This window comes from Rhodotorula paludigena (assembly GCF_050403205.1).
Source record: "Rhodotorula paludigena JCM10292 DNA, Rt_paludigena_JCM10292v1_ctg54, whole genome shotgun sequence".
Lineage (NCBI taxonomy): Eukaryota > Fungi > Basidiomycota > Microbotryomycetes > Sporidiobolales > Sporidiobolaceae > Rhodotorula > Rhodotorula paludigena.
In genome coordinates this window covers 69350-92476 of record NW_027481404.1, presented here as the reverse complement: position 1 = coordinate 92476, position 23127 = coordinate 69350, and the positions used below count along the sequence as shown (strand labels likewise).

At 63.6% G+C, this 23127-nt stretch overlaps 9 protein-coding genes across 9 annotated transcripts; 4 read left to right on the top strand and 5 right to left on the bottom strand.

Annotated features, from left to right (window-relative positions):
- Positions 1-156: 156 nt before the first annotated feature.
- JCM10292_007356 (uncharacterized protein) lies at positions 157-2235 on the bottom strand (the record flags this gene model as incomplete). The annotated part of the gene is made up of 2 exons (XM_076651630.1): positions 157-1730; positions 1794-2235. The coding sequence occupies 2 exons, from the start codon at positions 2233-2235 to the stop codon at positions 157-159; spliced, it is 2016 nt and encodes a 671-aa protein (XP_076502828.1).
- Positions 2236-2558: 323 nt separating this feature from the next.
- On the top strand, positions 2559-4047 carry LYS1 (saccharopine dehydrogenase (NAD+, L-lysine-forming); the record flags this gene model as incomplete). The annotated part of the gene is made up of 4 exons (XM_076651629.1): positions 2559-2573; positions 2745-2887; positions 2957-3534; positions 3599-4047. The coding sequence occupies 4 exons, from the start codon at positions 2559-2561 to the stop codon at positions 4045-4047; spliced, it is 1185 nt and encodes a 394-aa protein (XP_076502827.1).
- Positions 4048-4672: 625 nt separating this feature from the next.
- On the top strand, positions 4673-5623 carry JCM10292_007354 (Ras-related protein Rac1-like; the record flags this gene model as incomplete). The annotated part of the gene is made up of 5 exons (XM_076651628.1): positions 4673-4720; positions 4805-4843; positions 4962-5162; positions 5246-5415; positions 5500-5623. 5 exons carry the CDS (start codon positions 4673-4675, stop codon positions 5621-5623), a joined length of 582 nt encoding a protein of 193 aa, XP_076502826.1.
- Positions 5624-6649: 1026 nt separating this feature from the next.
- JCM10292_007353 (uncharacterized protein) lies at positions 6650-8348 on the bottom strand (the record flags this gene model as incomplete). Its single annotated transcript, XM_076651627.1, has 5 exons — positions 6650-6682; positions 7030-7398; positions 7461-7600; positions 7658-8154; positions 8221-8348. The coding sequence occupies 5 exons, from the start codon at positions 8346-8348 to the stop codon at positions 6650-6652; spliced, it is 1167 nt and encodes a 388-aa protein (XP_076502825.1).
- A 171-nt stretch (positions 8349-8519) lies between these two features.
- On the bottom strand, positions 8520-9836 carry JCM10292_007352 (cupin-like domain-containing protein; the record flags this gene model as incomplete). Its single annotated transcript, XM_076651626.1, has 6 exons — positions 8520-8905; positions 8965-9048; positions 9120-9185; positions 9249-9425; positions 9483-9526; positions 9583-9836. The coding sequence occupies 6 exons, from the start codon at positions 9834-9836 to the stop codon at positions 8520-8522; spliced, it is 1011 nt and encodes a 336-aa protein (XP_076502824.1).
- A 178-nt stretch (positions 9837-10014) lies between these two features.
- JCM10292_007351 (uncharacterized protein) lies at positions 10015-13630 on the bottom strand (the record flags this gene model as incomplete). Its single annotated transcript, XM_076651625.1, has 8 exons — positions 10015-10527; positions 10587-10653; positions 10714-10809; positions 10867-11225; positions 11280-11739; positions 11800-12227; positions 12308-13095; positions 13159-13630. The coding sequence occupies 8 exons, from the start codon at positions 13628-13630 to the stop codon at positions 10015-10017; spliced, it is 3183 nt and encodes a 1060-aa protein (XP_076502823.1).
- Positions 13631-13957: 327 nt separating this feature from the next.
- Positions 13958-15859, top strand: TRM44 (tRNA (uracil) methyltransferase; the record flags this gene model as incomplete). The annotated part of the gene is made up of 3 exons (XM_076651624.1): positions 13958-14706; positions 14768-14971; positions 15028-15859. 3 exons carry the CDS (start codon positions 13958-13960, stop codon positions 15857-15859), a joined length of 1785 nt encoding a protein of 594 aa, XP_076502822.1.
- A 134-nt stretch (positions 15860-15993) lies between these two features.
- LAS21 (mannose-ethanolamine phosphotransferase LAS21) lies at positions 15994-19377 on the bottom strand (the record flags this gene model as incomplete). Its single annotated transcript, XM_076651623.1, has 14 exons — positions 15994-16321; positions 16380-16587; positions 16645-17064; positions 17131-17213; positions 17266-17540; positions 17598-17758; positions 17815-17867; positions 17923-18068; positions 18129-18170; positions 18229-18361; positions 18424-18584; positions 18647-18968; positions 19033-19077; positions 19163-19377. 14 exons carry the CDS (start codon positions 19375-19377, stop codon positions 15994-15996), a joined length of 2592 nt encoding a protein of 863 aa, XP_076502821.1.
- A 248-nt stretch (positions 19378-19625) lies between these two features.
- Positions 19626-22988, top strand: JCM10292_007348 (elongation factor 2; the record flags this gene model as incomplete). The annotated part of the gene is made up of 11 exons (XM_076651622.1): positions 19626-19644; positions 19730-19763; positions 19873-19883; positions 19948-19965; positions 20040-20240; positions 20302-20843; positions 20913-22104; positions 22163-22471; positions 22617-22665; positions 22737-22873; positions 22972-22988. The coding sequence occupies 11 exons, from the start codon at positions 19626-19628 to the stop codon at positions 22986-22988; spliced, it is 2529 nt and encodes an 842-aa protein (XP_076502820.1).
- Between the last annotated feature and the right edge of the window lie 139 nt (positions 22989-23127).

Sequence of the window (23127 nt, the reverse complement as noted above, 5' to 3'; positions counted from 1 at the left end):
GTGTCTCTGTTGTGCGTGTGCCGTCGCGTCTTAGCAGTTTTGTGTAATAGCCCTGTAATCTGTCGCGCGACTGTCTCGTACATGGTGCGTGCGCATGAGGCAGTAAGGCTACACGATGGGGGGCGGAAATGCTACACATGGGATGGGCTGGTACCCTTACTTCGCTGCGTCGCCCATTGCCGTAGGCTCTGCTGTCTCGAGGACATCGTTTCCGCCCTCCTCCAGCTCCTCATCCGCATTCGTCTCCGCTGTTGCCTCCGTCTCTCCTGCCTTCCGCGCGTCGTCGGCATCGTCGTCCTTCACCCTCTCTCCCTCAACGCCGGCGACCGCAAGCTCCGCACCCGCTTCGCTGGCTGCAGCGTCCTCCTGCGAATCCGCTGGCGTGCTGCCGCCCGCCATGCCCTCGATCACGCTGCTGCCGACCAGGCTCGCGTCCGCCCAGTCGGTCGTCGAGGGCGCCCCCGAGTCGTCGCCTTCGCCTGCCCCGCTCCCGCTACCACTCCTGCTGCCGCTCCCGCTTCTCTTTCGCTCGCCTGCGTCTGGCCTAGGCGTCCGCTGCATGTCCTCGGCGTCCTGCGCAGCCGCAGCCACATTTGCGGCCTTCCTTGGGGGCGTGAGCGGCACGCTCGGCAGCGGCGGGCTCGGCGGCAGCGGGCGCGAGTCGGACACAGCACCGGGCGAACCGCCGACGGGCGGGCGCGGATTGGCGAAGTTGAACGCGTGCGGGACCGACGCGCGGCGGTCGAATGGCGTCGAGTCGACGGGCGGGAGCGGGAGCTCGGGCTCGTCCGAGTACGCGCCCAGCGCTGTGAAGGCGCGATCAAAGTCGCGCGGGTCGAATGCGCCATCGTCGTCGTCGTCGTCGTACTCGCGCGCATCGTCCTCGCCCTCGCGCTCGCCGTCGTAGTAGCTCGCTTCGCTCCTGGTGCGCGGAATACTCTCGCTCCCGCCGGGGCTAGGAATAAGAAAGTCGCCGCGCTCGGCCGCGTCGACCGGCAACGGCTGCACCGTGACGGGGACGACGTCCCACTGCCGCCGGCGCCACTTGCGCAGCTCCTTTGCGCTCGCGGGCCACCGCGTCACGCCGAAGGACGTGTTGGGCGCCGTGCGCAGAGCCGCAGACGGGAACTTTTCGCGCCAGCCGTGCGGGAGGCGCACGATCCGCACGGGGCGGAACGCGCTGGGCTCGGTGTCTGAATCGGACTCGTTTGCTTCTGCTGGTTCGTCGGCCGACTCAGCGGGAGAGGCAGGGTCGGGTAGCGTGTCCGTCGAGGTCGAGGGAACGGGCGGGACGTCCTTTTCCTTGTCGGGCGTAGGCGGCGGCGGCAGCTCCGGCTCGTCGATTTCCTTCGCGTCTGCCTCGGACGCATCTGTATCGTGCAGTGCTGCGGGATTGGGCGACGCGGGCTGAGAGAACCGCCCGCCGAGGAAGCCGCCAATCCGGCCTCCGAGCGTTGCCGCGCCCTTGCCGAGCCCGCTCAGGAGCTGGTTCGGCGCGTTGCCCCAGAGGGTGGGCTCGACCGGCTTGCGCTTGACAGGAACGGCCTCGACGATGTAGTCGTCGTCTTGCCAGTCGTCGGTGCCGTCGGGCCCGGTGAAGGAAGGGTCGTGCGAGTATACAACGTGCAGGGTGGACGTCGAGGGGTCGAGGCGGAAACGTGGAGGCGGGTGCGAGAGCGTCGACGGGTATTTAGTGATGGCGTGCGGAAAAGTCAGGACGAGGCGGTCGTCTGCAATCTCCAGAACTCGGTCAGCCGTTCCTCCCTGCACTGGGCAAGTACAATTTTACGCACCCTCAACATCAATTTCGCGACTAGCCGAAGCCGAGACGAGGTGCCCGTCCCACGAGAGGAAGAAGAGCTGATTGTTGCCCTTGTGCTGGAGAGAAAGCCCGCGCAGCTGCGGCCGCTTGATTGGGTGCAGCCCAATTTCGGCGCCCTCGTGCGACGTGTGCCCGAGAAGGTCGAGCGCCTTGCCCTGCGCCGCGTTGCGTACGAGAAAGTAGCCGCGCGGGAGGTTGAGGGCGGATCCGAACGCATGGTCGAATGCCGGGTGGACGGGCAGCGTGTCGGCTGCGACGGTCCCTGCTGCAGGGTGACCCACGTCCACGGATTGGAAGGCGTGCTGGGGGTTGAGCGGCGATGCGATTTCGGCGTACGAGGGAGGCGGCGGGAGAGGCGACTCTGGCACCGCGGGCAGTGCGTCCCCAGCGCCGTCGCGCGTCGGAGACGGCATGGCAGCTCAAGCAAACGAGCGAAGAATAGAGCAGAGAGTGAACGAGCCAGAGCAAGAGCACGAGGCAGTAATTGCGAGCGAGGGGGCGGGTCGATCGAGGTGGGGGAGAGCCAGCGGAAAGAGAAGGAGGCAGCGGCGAGGCTCCGAGTGTGCGGACGAGCGGATGCAGAGCCTCGGACAGGGCGTGCCAGCTCGCGTGCTCCTGTGCAGAATCACTCTCGGGCTCACGTGCGCAGAGTCAGGACGCCAACCTCTGCCGCGACTTTCCTGAGGTTGACTCCGCCGCCCGCCTCGCTCTCTTCCCTCCATCAGTGAACGCAGCCATGGCTCCCCTCAACGTGCGTGCATTCGAATAGACTGCCAGACTCGCGAAAACTTCCACGGAGCGAACCCCGCTGATCCTGACTCTCTCCCTTCCTCCTCCGCTCGACTTCATCTCTCTCAACGACATCTCGATACCGACATCTCTGGACGGCTGCTACTGCTGCTCCGCGTGACTCTGGCTACAGCTCTGGCTCCGCTGCGAGACCAAGGAGTTCGAGCACCGCTCGGCTCTCACCCCCTCGACCGCCAAGAAGCTCATCGACGCCGGCTTCACCATCACGGTCGAGCGCGACCCGCAGCGCATCTTTGACGACGCCGAGTTTGAGCAGTGCGTCCTGGCCGGGGTTGTAGCGGGTGTGTCGAGTGCTCGAGCTAAATCTCACCTCGCGCCTCGCAGGGTCGGGTGCACGCTCGCCGAGCACAACTCGTGGCCGAATGCGCCTCTGTCGGACCCCATCATCGGGCTCAAGGAGCTCCCGCCCAACGACACCTCGCCGCTTCCGCACACCCACATCATGTTTGCGCATTGCTACAAGCAGCAGGGCGGGTGGGAGGAGGTCCTCGGCCGCTGGAAGGCCGGGCTCCCGACCGCCATGCTCTACGACCTCGAGTTCCTCCAGGACGAGCGCGGCCGCCGCGTCGCCGCTTTCGGCTACCACGCGGGCTTTGCCGGCGCCGCCGTCGGCGCGCTCGCACTCGCCAAGCAGGTTGGGTCCGAGGGCGAGGCGGCGCGCCTGGGCGAGATCAAGCCGTACCCGAACGAGGGCGAGCTCATCAAGTACGTCCAGGGGCAGATGAGCGCCATCGAGGCCAAGCTCGGCCGCAAGCCGCGCGCGCTCGTCATTGGCGCGCTCGGGCGGTGCGGCCGTGGCGCGGTCGACTTCTTCAAGGCGGCTGGGTTCGAGGACGACAACATTGCCAAGTGGGACATGGCAGAGACGGCCAAGGGCGGGCCGTTCAACGAAATCCTCGAGGGTGCGCTTTCCGCTTTACGTTACTGTACATCCCGTGCGCCTGCTGACATCTAGCTCTTTACTAGCCGACGTCTTCGTCAACTGCATCTACCTCACGTCGAAGATTCCCTCTTTCATCTCGCCTGAATCGATTGCCGCGGCGGGCGCATCGCGCAACCTTCGCGTCGTCGTCGACGTCTCGTGCGACACGACCAACCCGAACAACCCCATCCCCATCTACTCGATCAACACGACCTTTGACAAGCCGACAGTCGACGTTGCGGGCATCAAGGAGGGTCCGCCGATGACGGTCGTCTCGATCGACCACCTCCCGACGCTCCTGCCGCGCGAGGCGAGCGACGCCTTCTCGAACGACCTGCTCCCGTCGCTCCTCACGCTGCCGCAGGCGCTCGCCGAGCGCGAGCCGCGCCAGGGCAAGCCCGTGCAGGCGAGCGAGGCGGGCACCGGGCCGGAGCGCGTGTGGAAGGAGGCGGAGGCGCTCTTCTGGTCCAAGGTCGCCGAGCTGCCGCAGTAGACGCGCCCGCGGAGACGGTGTAAAACGCTGCACGATCGCACTGTCTGTGCTGTGCTCGTCTCTTCGATGGGAAGAGAGAGCGGCGAGGGTGTGTGCAGAATGTCGCTGAGTGCACGCGACAAGAGTGGAAGCGTTCGACGAGTGCAGCAGTCGTCGTCTCTGCGCCGGCTCTTTTCTGCGAGCAAGCTTCCGCGTGGTCCTGTGTCCTGCACCGCCCTCTGCCCTCTTCAGCAGCCCGCGCTCGTCCCGACGCGTGCGCCTTCCCCTCGCCCTCGCCGACACGCCCCTCTCGTCGCGCGTCCACTTTGTCCCATCACGCGCACCAGAGCCGCCCTGAGCCTGCAAGCCGTGACTTCGAACTCGTGTGACTCTGCACCCCCGTCGACCCGCGCACCTCTCGTCCTCGTCGCCGCACTCTTCGCCCCCCCGCCCATCGCGACCCTCCTCGTCGCCGCTCTCTAGCCCTCGCCACGCCAGCCGAGAACCGCTGAACCCGCTCCACCTCTCTTTGTGAGCTCCTATACCCTCCGCGCACAACTGGCCTCTCTACCGGAAGACTCTTCGCCGTTCTGTCGCTCACCCCCGCCGGACCTCGTCCGCCGCTTTGCAGCTCGCCGCCACAGCCATGCAGTCGATCAAGACGGTCGTCTGCGGAGATGGTGCCGTTGGAAAGGTCAGTCTGACTCGCTCTCGATGCGCGGCGCGCTCGTGGCGGTGCTGACCCTCTCGTGTTGATCCGCTGCGAAACGCGATACAGACGTGCCTCCTCATCTCGTACACCACCAATGCGTTCCCCGTACGTGACCTTGTTTTGCTGCCTGTCTCGGTCGTGCGAGGTCGAGTACAGCTCGACGGTCGCGTCTCGAGGGGGATTCAGAGCCTTCTGGCTGACCTGGCTGCTCGCAACGATGCAGGGCGAGTACATCCCGACGGTGTTCGACAACTACTCCGCCAACGTCATGGTCGACGGCAAGCCCATCAACCTCGGGCTATGGGACACGGCCGGACAGGAGGACTACGACCGCCTGCGCCCGCTGTCGTACCCGCAGACCGACGTCTTCCTCATCTGCTTCTCCGTCGTCAGCCCGCCCAGTTTCGAAAACGTCCGGACCAAGGTCCGTTCCTTTGTGCTCGTCTCGCAACACGCTCCTACGCGAAACTGACAAATCCCTCCGTTCTGTCGCCCTCCGCATCGCAGTGGTACCCCGAGATCTGCCACCACGCGCCCAACATCCCCATCATCCTCGTCGGCACCAAGCTCGACCTGCGCGAGGACCGCGAGACGATTGAGAAGCTGCGAGAGCGGAGGATGAGCCCCATCGCGTACCAGCAGGCGGCGGCCATGGCGAGGGAGATTGGTGCGGTCCGGTAAGTCTTTTTATCGCGCACGCCCGACGGACGCACTCAACACGCGCTGCTCTGGAGATGGGCTGACGCACTGAGACGGCACAGGTACCTTGAATGCTCGGCGCTCACGCAAAAAGGCCTCAAGAACGTCTTTGACGAGGCGATCCGCGCCGTCCTTGCGCCGGCACCGCGGGAGAAGAAGAAGTCCAAGGGCTGCGTCATCTGCTGAGACGTTTTCGCCGCCGCCCCTCTGAGCGTACCCACCTTCGTCACCGCCACTCCTCTCCCTCATCTCGCCGACAGCGACAGATCGTCGCGCCTCGCAGACATGGACTCCATCCTCCCAGTTGTCCTTCTCGTAGACACTTTCTACACCCCTTTCTCTCCTCCTGCGCTTTCCTTGCATCCATAGCCTCCCGATCCTCTCCTTCCTCGTCGTTGTCCCCTCTCGGCCCTCCCACCTACTCTTCTCGTCTGCCCTCGTCCTCTCTTTCTCTCTGGTCTTTCGTCACCCTTCCGTTTGTCTCGTCCTCTTGCGATGTTAGTCTGTAAAGTCTGTTTCACCAATACGCTCGATGACAGTATCAGACGCGGCAGTGTGCAGGTGACAGGGTGCGCCGAACCGGAAGCAGCTGCGACTCGAGGAATGACCAAGCGACCCGCAAGGCGGACTTGTCTGTGGCCACTGCGCGGTCCCACCCCTCCGTTGTGACTTCCGCCTTGATCATGCTTCGTCCGAAATCAACGAACGCAAGGCGCGGGCGTGAAGCGGTTTGAACCACGCGCAAGTTGGAGCGGTGGATGTCGCCGTGCGCCACCCCGTGCGCATGGAGCTCGTCAAGTGCTGAGAAGGCGTTGAGGCTTCGGATAAACAGGAAACGTCAGTGCTGGAGGATATCAGGCAAGCAGGCAGGGCAGAGCGTCGAGAGAAGTGAGAGCAACCTCACGCACAAGTGGAAGACCGCCGGCGCATGCTTCCACCGGATCGCCCAGCCGGGTCGTCAGAAGCGCCAGAGTACCGGCAAGAACCCCGCATTGGTAGATCCCGACGTATTGCGGGAACAATCTGCCGGCCGACTGACTTGCGTGCACCTTCAGGTACTCGCAGATGCGCGACTCGACGGTCAATTCACGAACTGCCTTGTCGCTGTCCGGTGCCCCGGCGCTAACGCATTTGAGGAAGAATTGGCCATCCAACGATCGGAAGGTGTCGCAAGCTGCGAAGTGCAGCCAGCCATGCGCTCGGAACCGAATCTCAACCGGGTAATCGGGCGAAGGAAGGAGCACTCTGGGACGTGTGCACACGCAATGCGTTATCAAGAGACGCGTGCGCCGCATGGAACGCAAGTGAAAGGAACGAACGGTAATGCTAAGTCGGACTCCCGGCCGGGTAGCAGCACGACTTGCTGCCACGCAGCGGAGGGGATAGTCGGTGCAATGAAGCGGAGATGCGCAGCATGCTGTACAAGCTCCAATGAAGGGCTCGGAACAGGTGAGGGTGCGCGCGGAACGCGGAGGCTTTTTTGCGCAGGCTGCAGCTGGTGAGATGCAGCACAGCCCGTCAGACTCGTTGCCGGCATAGCCTATCATGACGCAAACGTGCAGTGCAGCCATTTTCTTGCTTTGCGGACTTACACAGCGGGGGACCGCGTCCTCCAAGAAGCGCACGACCTGTTCCATCTTGAGCCGCTTCGGCTCGCGCTCCGATGAGGTGGGCGAAGTCGACGTCGCATCCCTGCCTGCCGATTTTGGCAACGTCATTTTGGCGGACGGTGCCGTCATGACGCCGAGGAAGAGCGCAGTGAGCAGGGCAGCGATGGCGTGCTTCGCCCCGTCCAGAACGTACGGTGCAACGCAGCCTGCGCCGTCCTGCTCGCTGTAGACAAGCCACTGCTCGCCGTTGGTGAGAAGCGCGCACATGCGGTCGACCTGGAGAGGATCTAGGATGTCCGGCGACTCGGTGTCGCTTGCGGCGGCCTTGGCGAGGACGAGTTGGCAATGAATCTGTGACATGCGGTTGGTCAGGCTTTGCAATCGAGGAGACAGCAACGAAAGCACGAGCACACCTGGAAGATGATCAAGTCGTATACATCCCTCCAATTGTCGCTATCTCCCAGCTTTGTCTCGCCGCGGTACGCTCCCCACGGCTTCATCGACAGCTTGACCTCCTTCTTTTCCGATCCATCAAGCGCTTCGCAAATGGCTGCTGTAATTCGAAGAGCAGTATCAGCTCACGAACCTCTTCTCACCGCTGGAAACGCACTCTCAACCGTGGGCCAGACGAAAGCAACCTGGCCCTTGCCGATGACCGCGGCGATGTTGGCGAAGTCCTCCGCGGACAAAATCCACTTCGGTTTCACCACGATCGTTATACGCGGAAGCGCATGGTCGACGCCGCTCGCGCCGAGGACAGCGATGCTCATGCGGTCGCCCAATGCCTGCAGCACAACGCGTTTGTCGAGTGTGTTCGTAAGCATGATGGCGACTCGGGAGTTCAGCGCTTTGCTGAGCGCGATGACGAGATTCTCCTCCGTCGAGTAAAGGAGCTCGAGAGTCGCGAGGTCATCGAGGACGGTCTCTTGGGGGATGAGCGGAGCAGGCAAGCGTATAGGCGCGGCGCGCGGCCCTTCTCGGTCTCGCGCGTCGTATTCCTGGCCAGTTGCACGCATGAGCCGGTCGAGGTAGTCGTTCATCGGTGCGAGCGACTCGAGCGGAACGCAACGCTGCACCTCGTTGACGGAGGGCGAACGAGTCGACTGACTTCGGGGACAAGACGCAGAGCTAGACATTCCATCGTCACACAAGGTGAGGGAGCGTATGTCGCACACTATCGGGTAGCTGAGCGCCTGCTGGAGGAACTGCCAGGCGCTGGTGTACGGACGAGACGGCGCGGAGGCGGAAGCGGCATCGGCCTCGAGCGCGATGAGCGACGCAGGCGGGCCACCAGTGGCCATGGCATAAAGCTTGCAGAGGTACAGACGACCGACAGAAGACGACGGGCATCAAGTAGTGGCGATTCACGGTTTGCGGGCGCTGCCGCCTAGTCTCTGCCTTGGCTCTGCCCCTTGCTCGCGTTGGTCATCCTTGCAATCAGCTTGCATCGTAATAGCGAGCTGATTCACCATCTATTCCTCGCCATCGTCCTCCTCCCGCCCATCGACCGCGAGGGTCAACCTTCTGATCATCCCGAACGTCGCCCACAGCAGCCCGTCGTGCTTCATGTCGTACCACCAATTGACCGCGATCGCCGCCCTCGTCCCTCGCCCGCCGGGCCCGAACCCGACGTCTTGCTCGACAAAGTGGAACCACAAGGCTGGGAGGTAGAGCATGTCGCCCTCGTGCAGCGTGACGCGCAGCGGTCGCGCGAGTGCGTAGCGCGGATGGGACGCGAGATCGGGCAAGAGAGGATTGACGGGGATCCAGGGAAGCGAGAGCGGCGGAGTTGTTCGAGAAACGGTAAAGGAGGCAGTCGAGGGGTCGAAGGTGCATGTTGCGTGCGGGAACATCCGCTCTGCGGGTGAAAGAGTGGTCTGGTTGGAGAGGACAAGGCTGGATGGAAGGAGGACGCACCGTGCAGGCAGTAGGCCTCAGTCGGCGGGAGAAGCGTGAACGTCTTTGTCCCCCGAGCAACCATGTAGATATTCTCGTACGGGTCTGCAGAGGTGATGAGGGACAGCGAGGTCAGGTTCATGGTGGCTCGCTTGGAAGCAGGGCACAAGCCTTACCCTTGTGCAGCGAAGTCTTGCTCCTCCGCCCGCCGATCCACACATTCGCCACGTCCGGGGGCTCCCCTGTGCGCATGCACCTGATGCGTCAGTAGAAGACTTGAATGTGTTATGCACATCCGCACACACCAAACACCTTTCGCGCGAATGACGGGCCATCTCGCCCAACATCATCGAGCAGAGCCAGGTACTCGGCATCGAGGTTGCCATTCTGCGTCTGAACGTAGTACACCGGCGCGGTTGATACAGGCTTATCCTGCTCTTCACGCAGCTTTTCGAGTAGTTGGGACAGTCTCATTTGAACGTCTGCGGGAAGAAGTTGAGGAAGCGGTTCCGACGAGAGGAGGGAGAGTCGCGACATACTTGCGGGCTCAACAAAGACGCCGTCGACGATAGCATCGGCGTTGCTGCAGAGCGAGCCAGTCAGAACCAGCAGCAAGCAAAGACGCATTGGCACACTCGCCCTTCTGGAGTGACAGAGACCTCGAGCTCTCGCTCAGCAAGCTTGTCGACGAGGTACTCGTCCGTCCATCGCTCGAGAGCAGGCACCTGCGTCTCCCTCCCTGCGTCGCGTATCACGACGGGACGGTTGGCAGCGACGAAGCGAGAGAAGGCGAGCGGGGTGGGCACAGCCTCGAGCTCGGCCACGGTCGAGCTGTTGTGGTCCTGGTACTCGCGCACGAGCTTGCGCAGCGCACGCTCGGCCGTTGCCGACATGAAGTGAGTTGGACGTGAAAGAGCGTCAGTTGGAGTTGGTCCGTCTCTCCGCTGGCCGTCAAGCTGTGGGGTATCTTCGTAGAGGCGAAATTCGACGAGAGTGACTATCTATGCGATTGCGAACGGCAGGCGAAGATCGTACACAACAAGCTACACGGCTCCGACCCTCCTCGATGCACTAACGACGACTAGCCCACATGCCCGCGAGCCCAGAAAGCCCGCCAAAGCCCCCCGTCCTCGCCGCTGCCGGACGCGCGTTTGCACCGTTGGCATTCGCAGCGGCAGGAGCCGCAGCAGCGGGACGAGCGGCGGCGGGCGCCGCAGCCGCCGCCGGCACGGCGGGAGCAGGGGCAGCGGGCGCTGGCGCAGGGTGCGGAGCGGCGACGGGCGCGGGCGGGCCGGCGGTTGCGGTGCGCGCAACAGGAGGCGGAGGCGGAGGCGCGGCAGCCGCAGGCGCGGGGTTGCGCGCGCCAGCAGCACCACCTGCGGCCGCTGCCGCACCATCCGCTGCGTTGCCGGCGTTGCCGCGCATCCCGCCGAGGCCGCCGAGCGTGCCGAGACCACCAAGGAGGGGAAGGAAGCCGCCGCCGACCGTCGTCCCATCCGATGACAGGTGCATGCACATGCCCCTGTTCAGGGTGGCCTTGTCGATGGCGCTGATGTCGGCGTCCGACCAGCTCAGGTCGTCCTTCTGCGGGGGCCAAAAGGGATCAGAGGAGCTCACGCAAATTGCCAGGGATAGACACGCACGAGGACCGTGAGGCAGGTCAGACCGCGAGCGACCTTCGTCTTGAACGACTTCGACGTCTTGGAGCCGCTGCGTGGAGAACCGGGCTGTGAGCAAAGTGCGAGTGATAAGAGGGGAAAGGAGACGCACTCGGCGAGGGTGACTTGCTTGGTGCGCGTGACGGTTTTGTTAAGCAGCTTGGCAAGCGGCTGCGGCTGGATGTCCGGGCACGACCCGTACGCGAGGCTGCGCGAAAGCTCCAGCTTCAGCGATGCTCCGCTATGCGCTGGGCATGAGACTTACTGGGTGAGCGTAGGCGGCAAGAAGCTGAAGATGCTCGTTGACGCATACGGGCCCTCGAAGCGCAGCTTTTTCAAGTTCGGGAGGTACGACATGCATGCGTCGAGTGGGTAGGTGTACGTCGCGATCTTTCGGAGATGCTCAGACTTGGGCTTGCCGACGATGTAGTCCTTCGGTCGAGGGGGAAATGCCGGTCCCGGGATGCCCGCGGTGAGCTTCGGCACAGGATCCCAGGCCGCGGGGAGGGTGAGGTCCAGCGTCGTGAGCTTGTGGCCGAACGAGAGAAGCGTCGATGCGAGCTCGAAGCGGCTGTAGAGGTAGCCCGGGCGGGCAAGCTGGAGCGTCTCGAGCGTTTGCGCCGACTGCACACGACTCGAGTCAGCGAGTGCTCGACGAAGAGACAGGAATAGACGCACGTCCTGGAGGATGAGGTCCATCTCACTACCGGTGACGTTGAAGCCCAGCAGCGCGAGCGTCTTGAGGCCCGCGCGCTTCGGCTTGTCACCGTCCGTGCCGTCGATTTTCTCGACCACGACCTTCGACTCCTCCGCCTTAGCGGCGGCCATGGACTCGCCCTCTTCTTTGCCCTCCTCCTCCCTCTTCTTCTTGGCCTCGCGCTCCTCCTGCTCCCTGAACCACTCGGCGTCCTCGGCCACCTCGACCAGGTCCCACATTTCCTCTTCCTCGGCATACGGGCCCTCCTCGGCGGGCTTGAGGTTCGTGACGACGAGCGTCTCGAGCTCGGTCCACGACTCGTGCATGAGCGTGTACAGGCGGGGCGTCGTCACCTTGAACGGCTTGGACGGGTCCGTCGACGACGTGATGTCGATCGACTTGAGGCGGTGCAGACCGGCGAGCGCTTCGAGCAGCGGCTTGCTGTCATTGTAATCCAGTCAGCGAGCGCAAATTTGTCAAACACCGAGAAGGAGGACGTACGTCGCGCTTTTGAGGAACATGGGACGAATAACGAGGTCCTCGAGGTAGCGGCACGCCTTGATGAGCGCGATGAAGTGCTCTCCTCCGCCGCGTCCAAGACTGACGTCGCCCTCGGTGAGTATGTGCAGCGTGCGCACGAGGTCGGCGATGTAGTTCTTCTTCGCCACGGCGTCGATCGAACCAGCCTCGTCGCCCTCGACCCAGCCTGCAGGAACCTCGCTCTCGAGCGTGCGGCGGAGCAGACTCGCAACGTATGGCGTTGGAACCGACATGACGCGGTAGAGGACCTTGCGGGTCGCGTGCAGGAAGGGGCGGTTGATGAAGAGGAGCGGCAGTAGCGGGTCGATGGGTAGGCCGTCCGGGTACGTGACCGGATTTGCGTCGTCGTCGTCCTCCTCGCTGTCGCCGTAACCGTCATCGTAGTCATCCTGCAGACAGCGGGGAAGGCGGAAGGGAGGGTGGGGTGGTCAGGCCTCCGAATCGCTCAGGTTCACCTGTGAGAACACACCTCCTCGTCCTCATCGTCGTCAACCGCTCCACCGTCCTCGTCCTCATCATCCCAGTCCTCCTCGTCGTCATCATCCTCGTCCTCGTCCTCCTGACCCGGCCTCCCGAGTCCGAGCATCTCGCCCGCGCCCGGTCCAAGCAGGTCGTCGAGGATGTTCCGCGACGCCTCGCGCCCCGTGCGGATCACATGTCCCCAGTCGGTCCCGTCGTCGATCGGCTCGAGCGGGGGCATGTCGTCGTCGGCCGCAGCGCGCGGCCTCGAGGTCGACGTCGAGGCTGAGGTCGAGGCGGCTGCTGCGCCGGACGGCAGGCCATCGATCGGCTCGAGCGGCGGCATGTCGTCGTCCGAGTCGGTCGCAGCGGGCGTGCGGCCGTTGGTGCGCGACGCGGACGAGGACGAGGCCGTTGGCGCAGGCGGACCGTCGATGGACTCGAGGGGCGGCATGTCGTCGTCTTCGTCTGCCGCGTTCGCATTGCGCCTCGTCGAAGAAGGAGCGGGCACAGTCGACGAGCGCGAGGCGGTCGAGGCCGAGCTGGTGAAGGCAGAGAGGAACGAGAAGGGGCCGGACGGCACGGTGGAAGCCGGAGTAGAGGCGGGAGCGGAGAACGCAGGAGTCGCGTCGTCAATCGACTCGAGAGGCGGCATGTCGTCGTCGTCGTCGTCGTCGATGAGACGCGAGTTGTTGGCATTGACACTGTGCGAGTTCGACGCAGGAGCCGCAGCGCTCGATGTGGAAGCACTGGCACGAGCAGTCGAGGCGGATGCAGCGGGCGCTGTTCCCGGAATGGCTGCAGAATGGCGCAAGTATGAGTGCTGGGTTAAGGGCGATGAACAGGGCGCATGAAACCTACGCTCGAGAGGCGGCATGTCGTCGTCGGTATCGTCGTCGGCGGCAGCTGGAGCAGCTGGGGCAGCGGAAGCGGGACCGGCAGCGTTCGCAGCGCGGCCTGCTCCGAGACCTGCGCCAAAGGTGAATGCCGGCGGCACGGCGTTCGCACCTGCGGCTGCTCCGGCGTTTGCAGCTCCTCCGACGCCTGCGCCCGCACCTGCACCCGCACCCGCGCCTGCCGCTGCACCGCCGCCGCCCATGCCGAAGAGCCCGCCCATCATGGCAAGGAGCGCGTTGCCGGCGGCCCCACCATCGAGATTGTCGACCACGTCGACCCCGGCGAGGCCGTGGCGCTCCCGCAGCGAGATGTGCTCGACATACTCGACGATGGAGAGGAGAATCTCGGGCGGGAGGTCGCGAATCGTCGCGTTGACGCCCTTGCGGTCGGCGGCGGACGGGACGGGCGGCTTGACGGGAACCTTCTTGCGCGCCATGGCGAGCGACGGTCGAGCTTGTCAGACGAAGAAAGCGTGCTGCGCGCAGTCTCGAGGCCTGGCGAGCGGAGTGACGCGTGGAGTAGCCGACAGGAGATGAAGCCGGACGGGGGTCGAGGGACGCGTGCAAGAGCTCGGTCGGGGTACGAAGCGCCCGGGTCAGAGTCTGAAGTGTGCTGTGCGCGTGTCTAGCGAGTCGCTGAGTCCGCAGACGCGGGTTGTGTCGTTGCGCGCCACGACTTCGAGGCGAAGAGGCGGAAGCGCACGCGACTGTCGCCTCTCCTCTTCAGCGATAAGACTCGCCAGAGGGGCAGAGTGCACGTCAGGATGAAGGACATCAAGGGACCACAGCCAACAGCGCTCCCCGCGGACGCACCCTCGCCGCTGCCGCGCCTCGCCTCGTCCGAGTCTCTCTCTTCCGCGCAGTGGATTCCCTGCGTCGCGCACGACGTCGAGTGCACCCGCGAGCACTTCCACGCCGCACTCCTCGACCTCGTCTTCCAGCCAGAACTCAGCAGCTCGACCATCCTTCGCGGCGACATCCTCCAGGACGACGAGCAGCCTCTCTCGCCTCCGCTGTCGCTCCCTGGCTACCGCTGCACGCGCCGAGTTCGGCGAAGGCTCCTCCCAAGCCGGCCTTCCATCGATTGGGCTATGGAGCAGGAGTGCCTGTCGTTCAACGCGGCAATCGGCGACGAGGAAGAGCCCGACCAGGACGGCGAGGGCCTCGTCTTGCTCCTTCCCGACCTCGATCAGCTGCGGCAGGAGGTTCCAGGGGGTCGCATACCGTACTACCATCCGCAAGTCGCCGCTCTCGCCTTTCGCTACTTCCCTCCGACTTCCGCGAGTCCCTCTCCTTCCCTCCGGCTCGACCTCCTGCCTTTACCTTCTCAACCGGTCGTCGCGCCGCTGCCGCCCTCAGATCGCCTGTATCGTACGGGTCTCATGCTTGTCAAGTATGCCGCCAAGCTGTGCAAGGGTCAGGCCGTCGGGTGGCAGAAGCGCGTCCACCATGACCTCCTGGCGGGCAAGGAAGAAGTGCAAGACCTGTATCAAGAGCTCAAGACCAAGTACACGTGCGTTGACCCTCTCCCTTAGGATGACGCTCAGCGCAGGCGCTGAGGCCTCGCAACACAGCGCTGACATCGCCGCTCAATCCCCGCGCATCACGTTCAGGTGGATGCTGCACAACTGGCGCGAGTCGACCGATGCCGCCAAGCACGTCTTTGAGGACGTCGCCATAGCGGCGTGGCTCATCATCGTCTGGCGACACATGTATCCTGACACAGGAGGTCAGCCGCCAGGCGGGTTTGTCGACGTCGGCTGCGGAAATGGCCTCCTGTCAGTCGCTTTGCAGCCCTCATAGTAGGCCAAAGGCTGACGCGCTGCTCTCTCAGCGTCTTCATCCTCAACGCGGAGGGCTACCGAGGTTACGGCTTCGATCTGCGCGAGCGCAAGTCGTGGGCGGGCTACACTTCACCTCGACCCGACCTGCGTGTCGAGTCCATCAGCCCTCCCGCTCTCATCGCCGCTCACCTCGCATCCGTCTCCTCCGCCTCTTCGTCAAGCGCAAGCGAGCCGTCCAGCAACGCAGCGGCACCAGATCCCGAATGGCCATTCCCGCGCGACTCGTTCCTCATCGGCAACCACGCCGACGAGCTCACGCCGTGGCTCGCGCTCCTCGCCGCTTGCACCCCGGGCGAGCGCGTCGCGTTCCTCAACATCCCGTGCTGTCTGCACGAGCTGTCGGGGCGCTTCGAGCGGCAGACGTACTCGATCCCGGCTGCATACCTCGCTTCGCTTCCTTCCGCGCCGACATCGCCTGTCGACTCGGCGGACGCATCTGCAACGACCTATCCTCTTCTGACGCCCTTCTACGCCCCGACGCCCTCGACCTTCTCCCCCTCGGCATCCAAAGACCCCGGCGCAACTATCACTGGCGGGCGGTACGCCGCGTACCAGCTGTATCTCGCGCACCTTGCGCTAAGATGCGGATTTGTGCCCGAGCGGGAGGCGCTCCGCATTCCAAGCACCAAGAACTTTGGGATGCTTGGGCGGCGGAGGGTCTGGGACAACGGTGAGGGGGACGAAGGCGGCCTTGCTGCGGAAGAGAGGAGGAGGGAGGGCGAAGAAAGGCTCAGGAGGGAGGTTGCGGAGCTACTGAGGGAGGTGGAGCGGAAAGGAGAGTGGAAGGCGAGGCGGCCGGAGGGAAAGGCGGGAGAGCACTGAGTAGCTAGATGCAGCGCAGTCGAAAGCTTGCTCCGAATAGCAAGCTCCGTCTCACACAGCATCGTTTATACCTCGTCATTGAGCGAGTGCGAAAGTACTGCTATGCACGCCCTTTGTACAGCCTTAGTTGCCCATCACCCCGTCAACACGTTCGCCAGACCGAGATTGGTACCCAGATGCAAGAGGAGGAACCACACCGCGCGGTACAACACGGAAGGAGCAAAGACCGTCAGGCTGAAGAGGTGGTATCGGAAGTGCGTCGCGCTGAGCGCAAGAGTCGCGAGCGCAAGGGTATGAAATGCGGTGAGGTATGGCGTGACGAGCATGCGAATTGGTGGAGGCAGTGTGTGCAGGCTGCAGGCGGTGAGGATAGGGAGGGAGAAGTTGGAGAGGTAGGTGAGGAGGGAGACGAGCGGGAGCGAGTAGGACGAGACGCCGTTGTAGGCTTGCGTGAGGTCGACTCTGCGGTCCAAAGCGATGTCAACTGAGTGCGCCGACTTCAGAACGGGGTTTCACGCACGTTGCTAGCGAGTTCGAGCCGCCGAGCCCGAAGTAACCGCAGCTCTGGAATGCCACCGTGAGGAAAGCGAGAAGAGCAGGCGACGCGTCCGGCCGGTCGGCGAGGCGTGTCAAGGCGGCATGTTGCAGCCACAACCCGATGAAGAGGGGCACGTTGGCGGGGCGAGTGACAGACATGAGGAGGAGAGAGAGGTGGACGAGCTTGAGCGCTGCCGGGACAAGGCGTCAGCACAGGTTGTCAGACGCAGCGGAAGATCGCAACGAACTCGAGGACTCGTCCGTTTGCGCGCCTGCACGCGAGCGGTACCGCACCAACGCATACCCGGCAGCCGCGAGACCGTAGCCCGTTCTAGCGAGCGGCGCCGGAGCGCCAAGCTCGAGCTTGTCGAGCGCTCGCAGCAGTATGCTCGACGTTGCGTCGCACCCGAGTAGCGTCGCCGTATGCATGGCGACGCCGACTACCGCTTGGGCCACGACGACCGTCGCACTAACGGCGAAAGACCCGGCCTTGACGAGCAGCTGCCTCGGCGGAAGTCGAGCGCGTGCGTACGTCCGAGAGGCGCGAGCGAGGGCAAACAGCGCAACGATGGGCGGCACGAGGTAGGACAGAGATAGCAGCGTCGCACAGACGTTAGGACGAGCGGCAACGGCAGAACCGAGCGACACGTTCGGGACATTCTTTTGGCCTGCGAAGGGGACGGTCTTCGAATCAGCCAGAGCGTGCAGATTGAATGAGAAGAAGAGTACCATACCGTTATGTGCCCAGCTGCGCATCAAGCGGACGGTGCCGGCGCTTCCAACGATAAGGAGGCGGTCGAGCTGGTTGCGTCTTGGGCTGCGCGCGAGAGGGTCAGCGGAAGTGGCGAGTCCAGTAAGCGGCAGCCTACCTCAGCGATAAGAGTACCAGAATGGTGGCCGTCGCGAAGTACCAGAACTCGTGCTCTTCCTCGATGAAGCTCGTGGCGAAGAACGAGCCGAGGTATGCGAGGAGGGCGATACCGGCGATTGCCTTCGAGCTGCTTGACTCGACGGACCACAGGCGCCGGAGGCGCAGACAGAGCGCACCAGCCGTAGCGACGAGCAGCGCCAGCCCTGCGCAAAGGGGTGTCAAGCGGTATGAGGACGTCGCGTTGAGCAGGCGTGTTTGGGCAATGTCGAGGAACTTCGACATCTAAGGGGTCAGCGCAAATTATCATCGTGGGGCAAGTTAGCCACGTACCATTTGCAAGACTTCGTCCGACGCGTCCGCAAGCGAAGGACGCTTGCCCTCGCCGGTCCTTTCGGCGGCGACTTCGAGTATCCGTTCAGTGTCGCCAGACCGACTCGCTTCAAGTACTGCCGCGACCTGCGCAGCGTTTGCTCGCAAAGAGGTTGTGTACGCTGTCGGCCGAAAGCGATCAGAATCGTGCGCGCATGGGAAGCGTCTCGCCACGCACCCGTCGGGCGCAGCGCCCGCACGGCTGAGTCGATGAGCTTGCCCATCGAATTGCTGTAAGGTCGTTGTCAATACAAAAGCAGAGTGCGCACGAGTACGGGCAGCGCACCGGGGAATCCCCAGGTCGAACAGGGCGCTCAAGGTCGGCACGATGTCGATCTGTTGGACCACCTCGAAGTGCTTATAAGAGCTGTCGTGACGGGGCCGAGACATTGAGGTGGATAGCGAGAGTGACGGAGCCGCTAGTAGCAATGCCTGCAGTCGAGCCCATGAGTTCACGGGATACAGGGGACGGATACAGGAGAGAACGCTCACTGCCGACGTCTCAGCCTCGGTTGACCCGCCGTGATTACCGCCCTGTGCGTAAAACAGTGTCAAGGATGTCATGACGTTCAACCAGCAGCATTAGGCGCACCTCGGTCATGCCGTGGTCGCCCACGAGAACAAGCAAGCTCCGCTCGCCGTCCTCGAAATCGCGCTGTTCCAAGCGCTCGTAAATACGCTTGACTACTTTATCCATCTCGCGCTGTTTGGGCGGCATGAGCGGGCTGCGTTTGGAAAGCTGTCAGCGAGGTCTTCTCACCCAAGCATAGTGCGAAAGCAGGCGGACCTTTCGGGTCCGCCGAGGTGACCGACGTGATCGAGACCGAGGTAATGCAGAATCATCACGTCCCACTCGCTCGGCGGCGAGCCAGATTCAGGTTGAGCGGTTGCCGGGGCGAGCAACGCGTCGAGCTGCCGAGTTACATTCGAGTCGACGACTTGCGTGTCCTGTGAGCGTTGTTCGTCAGGTGATGGTGTCAAGTATAGAGTGGGCAATGTGAACGTCGTACGGTGACAAAGAAGCTGCTCACGCCTTCGTGCCACGCGAACCACTCGCGCGGGAAAAGGCGCAGCCACGTATCGTCGCCGGCGAAGACAACCTTGCGAGACTTGCCGCCGCCAGCATCGTCACTAGATTGCAGTGCATGTTGCCGGACCCAGGAGTCGACGTGCTCGAAAGCTGCGCTCGAGACCGACTCTTCGGCAACGTTGAGGATGGCGTCCAGGAAAGTTGGATTCGAGCCGGTCGTGAGCGCTTTGAGACGCGGCAGCGTGACGGTCGGCGCTTGTGCAACAGCGGTGTACGGCAGAGCGCGACCTTGCTCGATCAGGCTGCCGATTGAGCAATGGAATCAGGCGTGCCGTCTCGAGGATCTAACGGAAAGCGCGCACGCACGACGCAACAAAGGCCATATGGCTCGCCGGGCCGAGCGCAAAATCGCTGCGAGCCGTCGCACAGAGTCAGGAACCCGCAGAAGGTGCTGGCAAAGCACGGCGAGCGCCGACAGCTCGACTCGTTGACGAACCTTCTCAAGGCATCGACAACGACAAAGGCCAAGCGGGAGAATGCAGGCTCGTCGGCATAGCTTTCGTACGCCGAGTAGCCTGCCAGGAGAGGCTTGACCGGGAAGAAGCCGCGTGCGAAGAGAGCGAGACCAGCGACGGCGGCGACGAGGAGCGCGAGCGACGAAAGGCTCGAGCGCGCCGGCAGCCGAGTGGAGGCGCCCGCTGCGCCGGCCATGAAGGGGTTGGCGACGAGAGGGGCCCAGAAGAGTAAGCGGGTAGGCAGGAGTACGCAGGGAATACAAGCGCGGTGTAGTTTGGCTTGTAGGGAAGGGCGCGCGCAAGGGACTCGAGGCGCGGCCGAGGGGACGAGGCGAGGCGGCGGCAGCCCTCTTTGCTCCCTCCCCCCTTCCTCGCGTTTGCGGCGGCTCTTGCCCTTTTCTCTCTCTTTGACCAAGGCAGCCACCGGCTTGAAAGTCGCCCAGCATGGTCAACTTCACCGTCGGTGCGCTACCCCTCGCCGCGCGAAACTTCTGCTGGCCCCTTGAGCTCGCACGTCGCTGACTGGCCTCGCCCGCATCGCCATGCAGACGAGATCCGTGGGCTCATGGACAAGCCCACGAAGTGCGTCTTGCGTCTCTGCGCACTCTGCCCGGCCACACACGGCCGGGTGCGCCCGCACGAACCGGCAAGCTGACGTTTCCTCCACTCTGCGAACTCTCGCGCCCTGCAGCATCCGTAACAGTGCGTGGAGCGTCTTTCCCGTTCGTCAGAGAGCACTGTGCTGACGTTTGCTTGCACCTGACAGTGTCGGTCATCGCCCACGGTGCGCCACCTCCCGATCGACCACCCCCTTCCCCTCCGCGCCATATACTGACCCGGACTCTTCCCTCGCCGCAGTCGACCACGGCAAGTCGACCCTTACCGACTCGCTGCTGTCGAAGGCCGGTATCATTGCCTCGGCCAAGGCCGGTGACACGCGTGCGATGGACACCCGTGCCGACGAGCAGGAGCGTGGTATCACGATCAAGTCGACTGCCATCTCGATGTTCTTCGAGCTCCCGAAGGACGACATTGGCGAGATCAAGCAGAAGACCGAGGGTCCGTTCGATCCGCCGGTGCACGCCGGCGCAGAGACTGACCTGGTCCTTCCTCCCCTCAGGCGGCGAGTTCCTTATCAACCTCATCGACTCGCCCGGTCACGTCGACTTCTCGTCTGAGGTCACGGCTGCTCTCCGTGTTACCGACGGTGCTCTCGTCGTCGTCGACACCATCGACGGTGTCTGCGTCCAGACCGAGACCGTCCTTCGCCAGGCCCTCGGCGAGCGCATCAAGCCCGTCGTTGTTATCAACAAGGTCGACCGCGCCCTCCTCGAGCTCCAGATCGCCAAGGAGGAGCTCTACCAGACCTTTGCTCGCACCATCGAGTCGGTCAACGTCATCATCTCGACCTACAACGAGGCCGTCCTTGGCGACGTCCAGGTCTACCCCGAGGCCGGCACGGTCGCGTTCGGCTCCGGTCTCCACGGCTGGGCTTTCACCCTCCGCCAGTTCGCCAACCGCTACGCCAAGAAGTTCGGTGTCTCGAAGGACAAGCTCATGCCCAAGCTTTGGGGCGACAACTACTTCAACCCGAAGACGAAGAAGTGGTCGACCAAGGCGACCGACGCCGACGGCAAGCCCCTCGAGCGTGGTTTCAACATGGTGCGTCTCGAGTTTTCGTCCAGAAGAGCGCGTTCGGAGGACTGACGGACCCGCCCTTGCGACCCGCAGTTTGTTCTCGACCCGATCTTCCGCATCTTCGACTCGGTCATGAACTTTAAGAAGGACCAGATTCCGGCCCTTCTTGAGAAGCTCGAGATCAACCTCACCTCCGACGAGAAGGACCTCGAGGGCAAGGCCCTCCTCAAGGTCGTTATGCGCAAGTTCTTGCCGGCTGGCGACTCGCTCCTCGAGATGATTGTCATCAACCTCCCGTCGCCCCAGACCGCCCAGCGCTACCGTGTCGACACCCTCTACGAGGGCCCGATGGACGACGAGTGCGCTGTCGCCATCCGCGACTGCGACGCCAAGGGCCCGCTCATGCTCTACGTCTCGAAGATGGTGCCGACCTCCGACAAGGGTCGCTTCTACGCGTTCGGCCGTGTCTTCTCCGGCACGGTTCGTTCGGGCCCCAAGATCCGCATCCAGGGCCCGAACTACGTCCCGGGCAAGAAGGAGGACTTGTTCGTCAAGTCGATCCAGCGCACCGTCCTCATGATGGGCGGCAAGGTCGACCCGCTCGAGGACTGCCCGGCCGGCAACATCGTCGGTCTCGTCGGCGTTGACCAGTTCCTCCTCAAGTCTGGTACGCTCACGACCTCGGAGACTGCGCACAACATGCGCGTCATGAAGTTCTCCGTCTCGCCTGTCGTCCAGGTCGCCGTCGAGGTCAAGAACGCCAACGACCTGCCCAAGCTCGTCGAGGGTCTCAAGCGTCTCTCGAAGTCCGACCCGTGTGTCCAGACCTGGATCGGCGAGACTGGCGAGCACATTGTCGCCGGTGCCGGTGAGCTCCACCTCGAGATCTGCCTCAAGGATCTCGTTGAGGACCACGCCGGTGTCCCGCTCAAGATCTCCGACCCGGTCGTCGGCTACCGCGAGACCGTCCAGGCCGAGTCGTCGATGACTGCCCTCTCGAAGTCGCAGAACAAGCACAACCGTATCTACCTCAAGGCGCAGCCCGTCGACGAGGAGGTCGCCAAGGCTGTCGCCGACGGCAAGATCGGCCCGCGCGACGACTTCAAGGCGCGCGCCCGTATCCTCGCCGACGAGTTCGGCTGGGACGTTACCGACGCCCGTAAGATCTGGTGCTTCGGCCCCGATGGCCAGGGCCCCAACTTCCTTGTCGACACGACCAAGGGTGTTCAGTTCCTCAACGAGATCAAGGACTCGTGTGTTGCTGCGTTCCAGTGGGCGACCAAGGGTTTGTGCTTTCTCTTTCTCGTACTCGCACGAATGCTAACAGCTCATGCGCTGTGCAGAGGGTCCCTGCGCCGAGGAGATCATGCGCTGCTCGCGCTTCAACATCCTCGACGTGACGCTCCACACCGACGCGATCCACCGTGGTGGCGGACAGATCATCCCCACTTGCCGTCGCGTCGTCTACGCCGCGTCGCTCCTCGCCGAGCCGGGTCTCCAGGAGCCCGTGTACCAGATCGAGGTCCAGTGCCCCGAGACGGCTCTTGGTGGCATCTACTCGACGCTCAACCGCAAGCGCGGTATGGTCTTCTCCGAGGAGCAGCGCCCGGGCACGCCCATGTACACCGTCAAGGCGTACCTCCCTGTCAACGGTGCGTGTTTGTCGGGTCGCGCGTGGGAGCGAGTTGCGCAGTGGACTGACTGCGATTTGCTCTCTCCTTTCTCTCTCTTCCTCGCTTCGACTCGACGCCTCGACTACCTCTCCCGGCTTTCTGTACTGTACGATCACGCTCGCAGAGTCGTTCGGTTTCACGGGCGAGCTCCGCCAGGCGACCGGTGGCCAGGCGTGCGTCCCCTTACCTCCGGGCTGGCTTCTTCGACCTTGACTGACTGGTATACCGTCCTCGCGCACTACAGCTTCCCCCAAATGGTTTTCGACCACTGGCAGACGATGCCGGGCAACGTGCTCGAGAAGGGTGGCAAGGTGGAGCAGCTTGTACTCCAGATCCGTCAGCGCAAGGGTCTGAAGCCCGAGATCCCGACCCTCGACCAGTGTACGTACACTCTCAATGCCCCCCGGACCGTTCGGAGCGCTCTGGCGGAAGAACATCGCGAGGATGTGAGCAATGCTGACCGTCCCACCCGCCCGCAGTCTACGACAAGCTCTAAGTCTGTTCGATTGTTCCGTCTTGTCTCTCTGTCGCGCCCCTGCCTGCAAGGTGTTGAATTCCCCGCGCCATCTGTCGCAAGGATGCTGAGAGGTGAGAAGAAGCAGGGATGGGAGGTGAGCGGAGGAGGGCGTGCGATG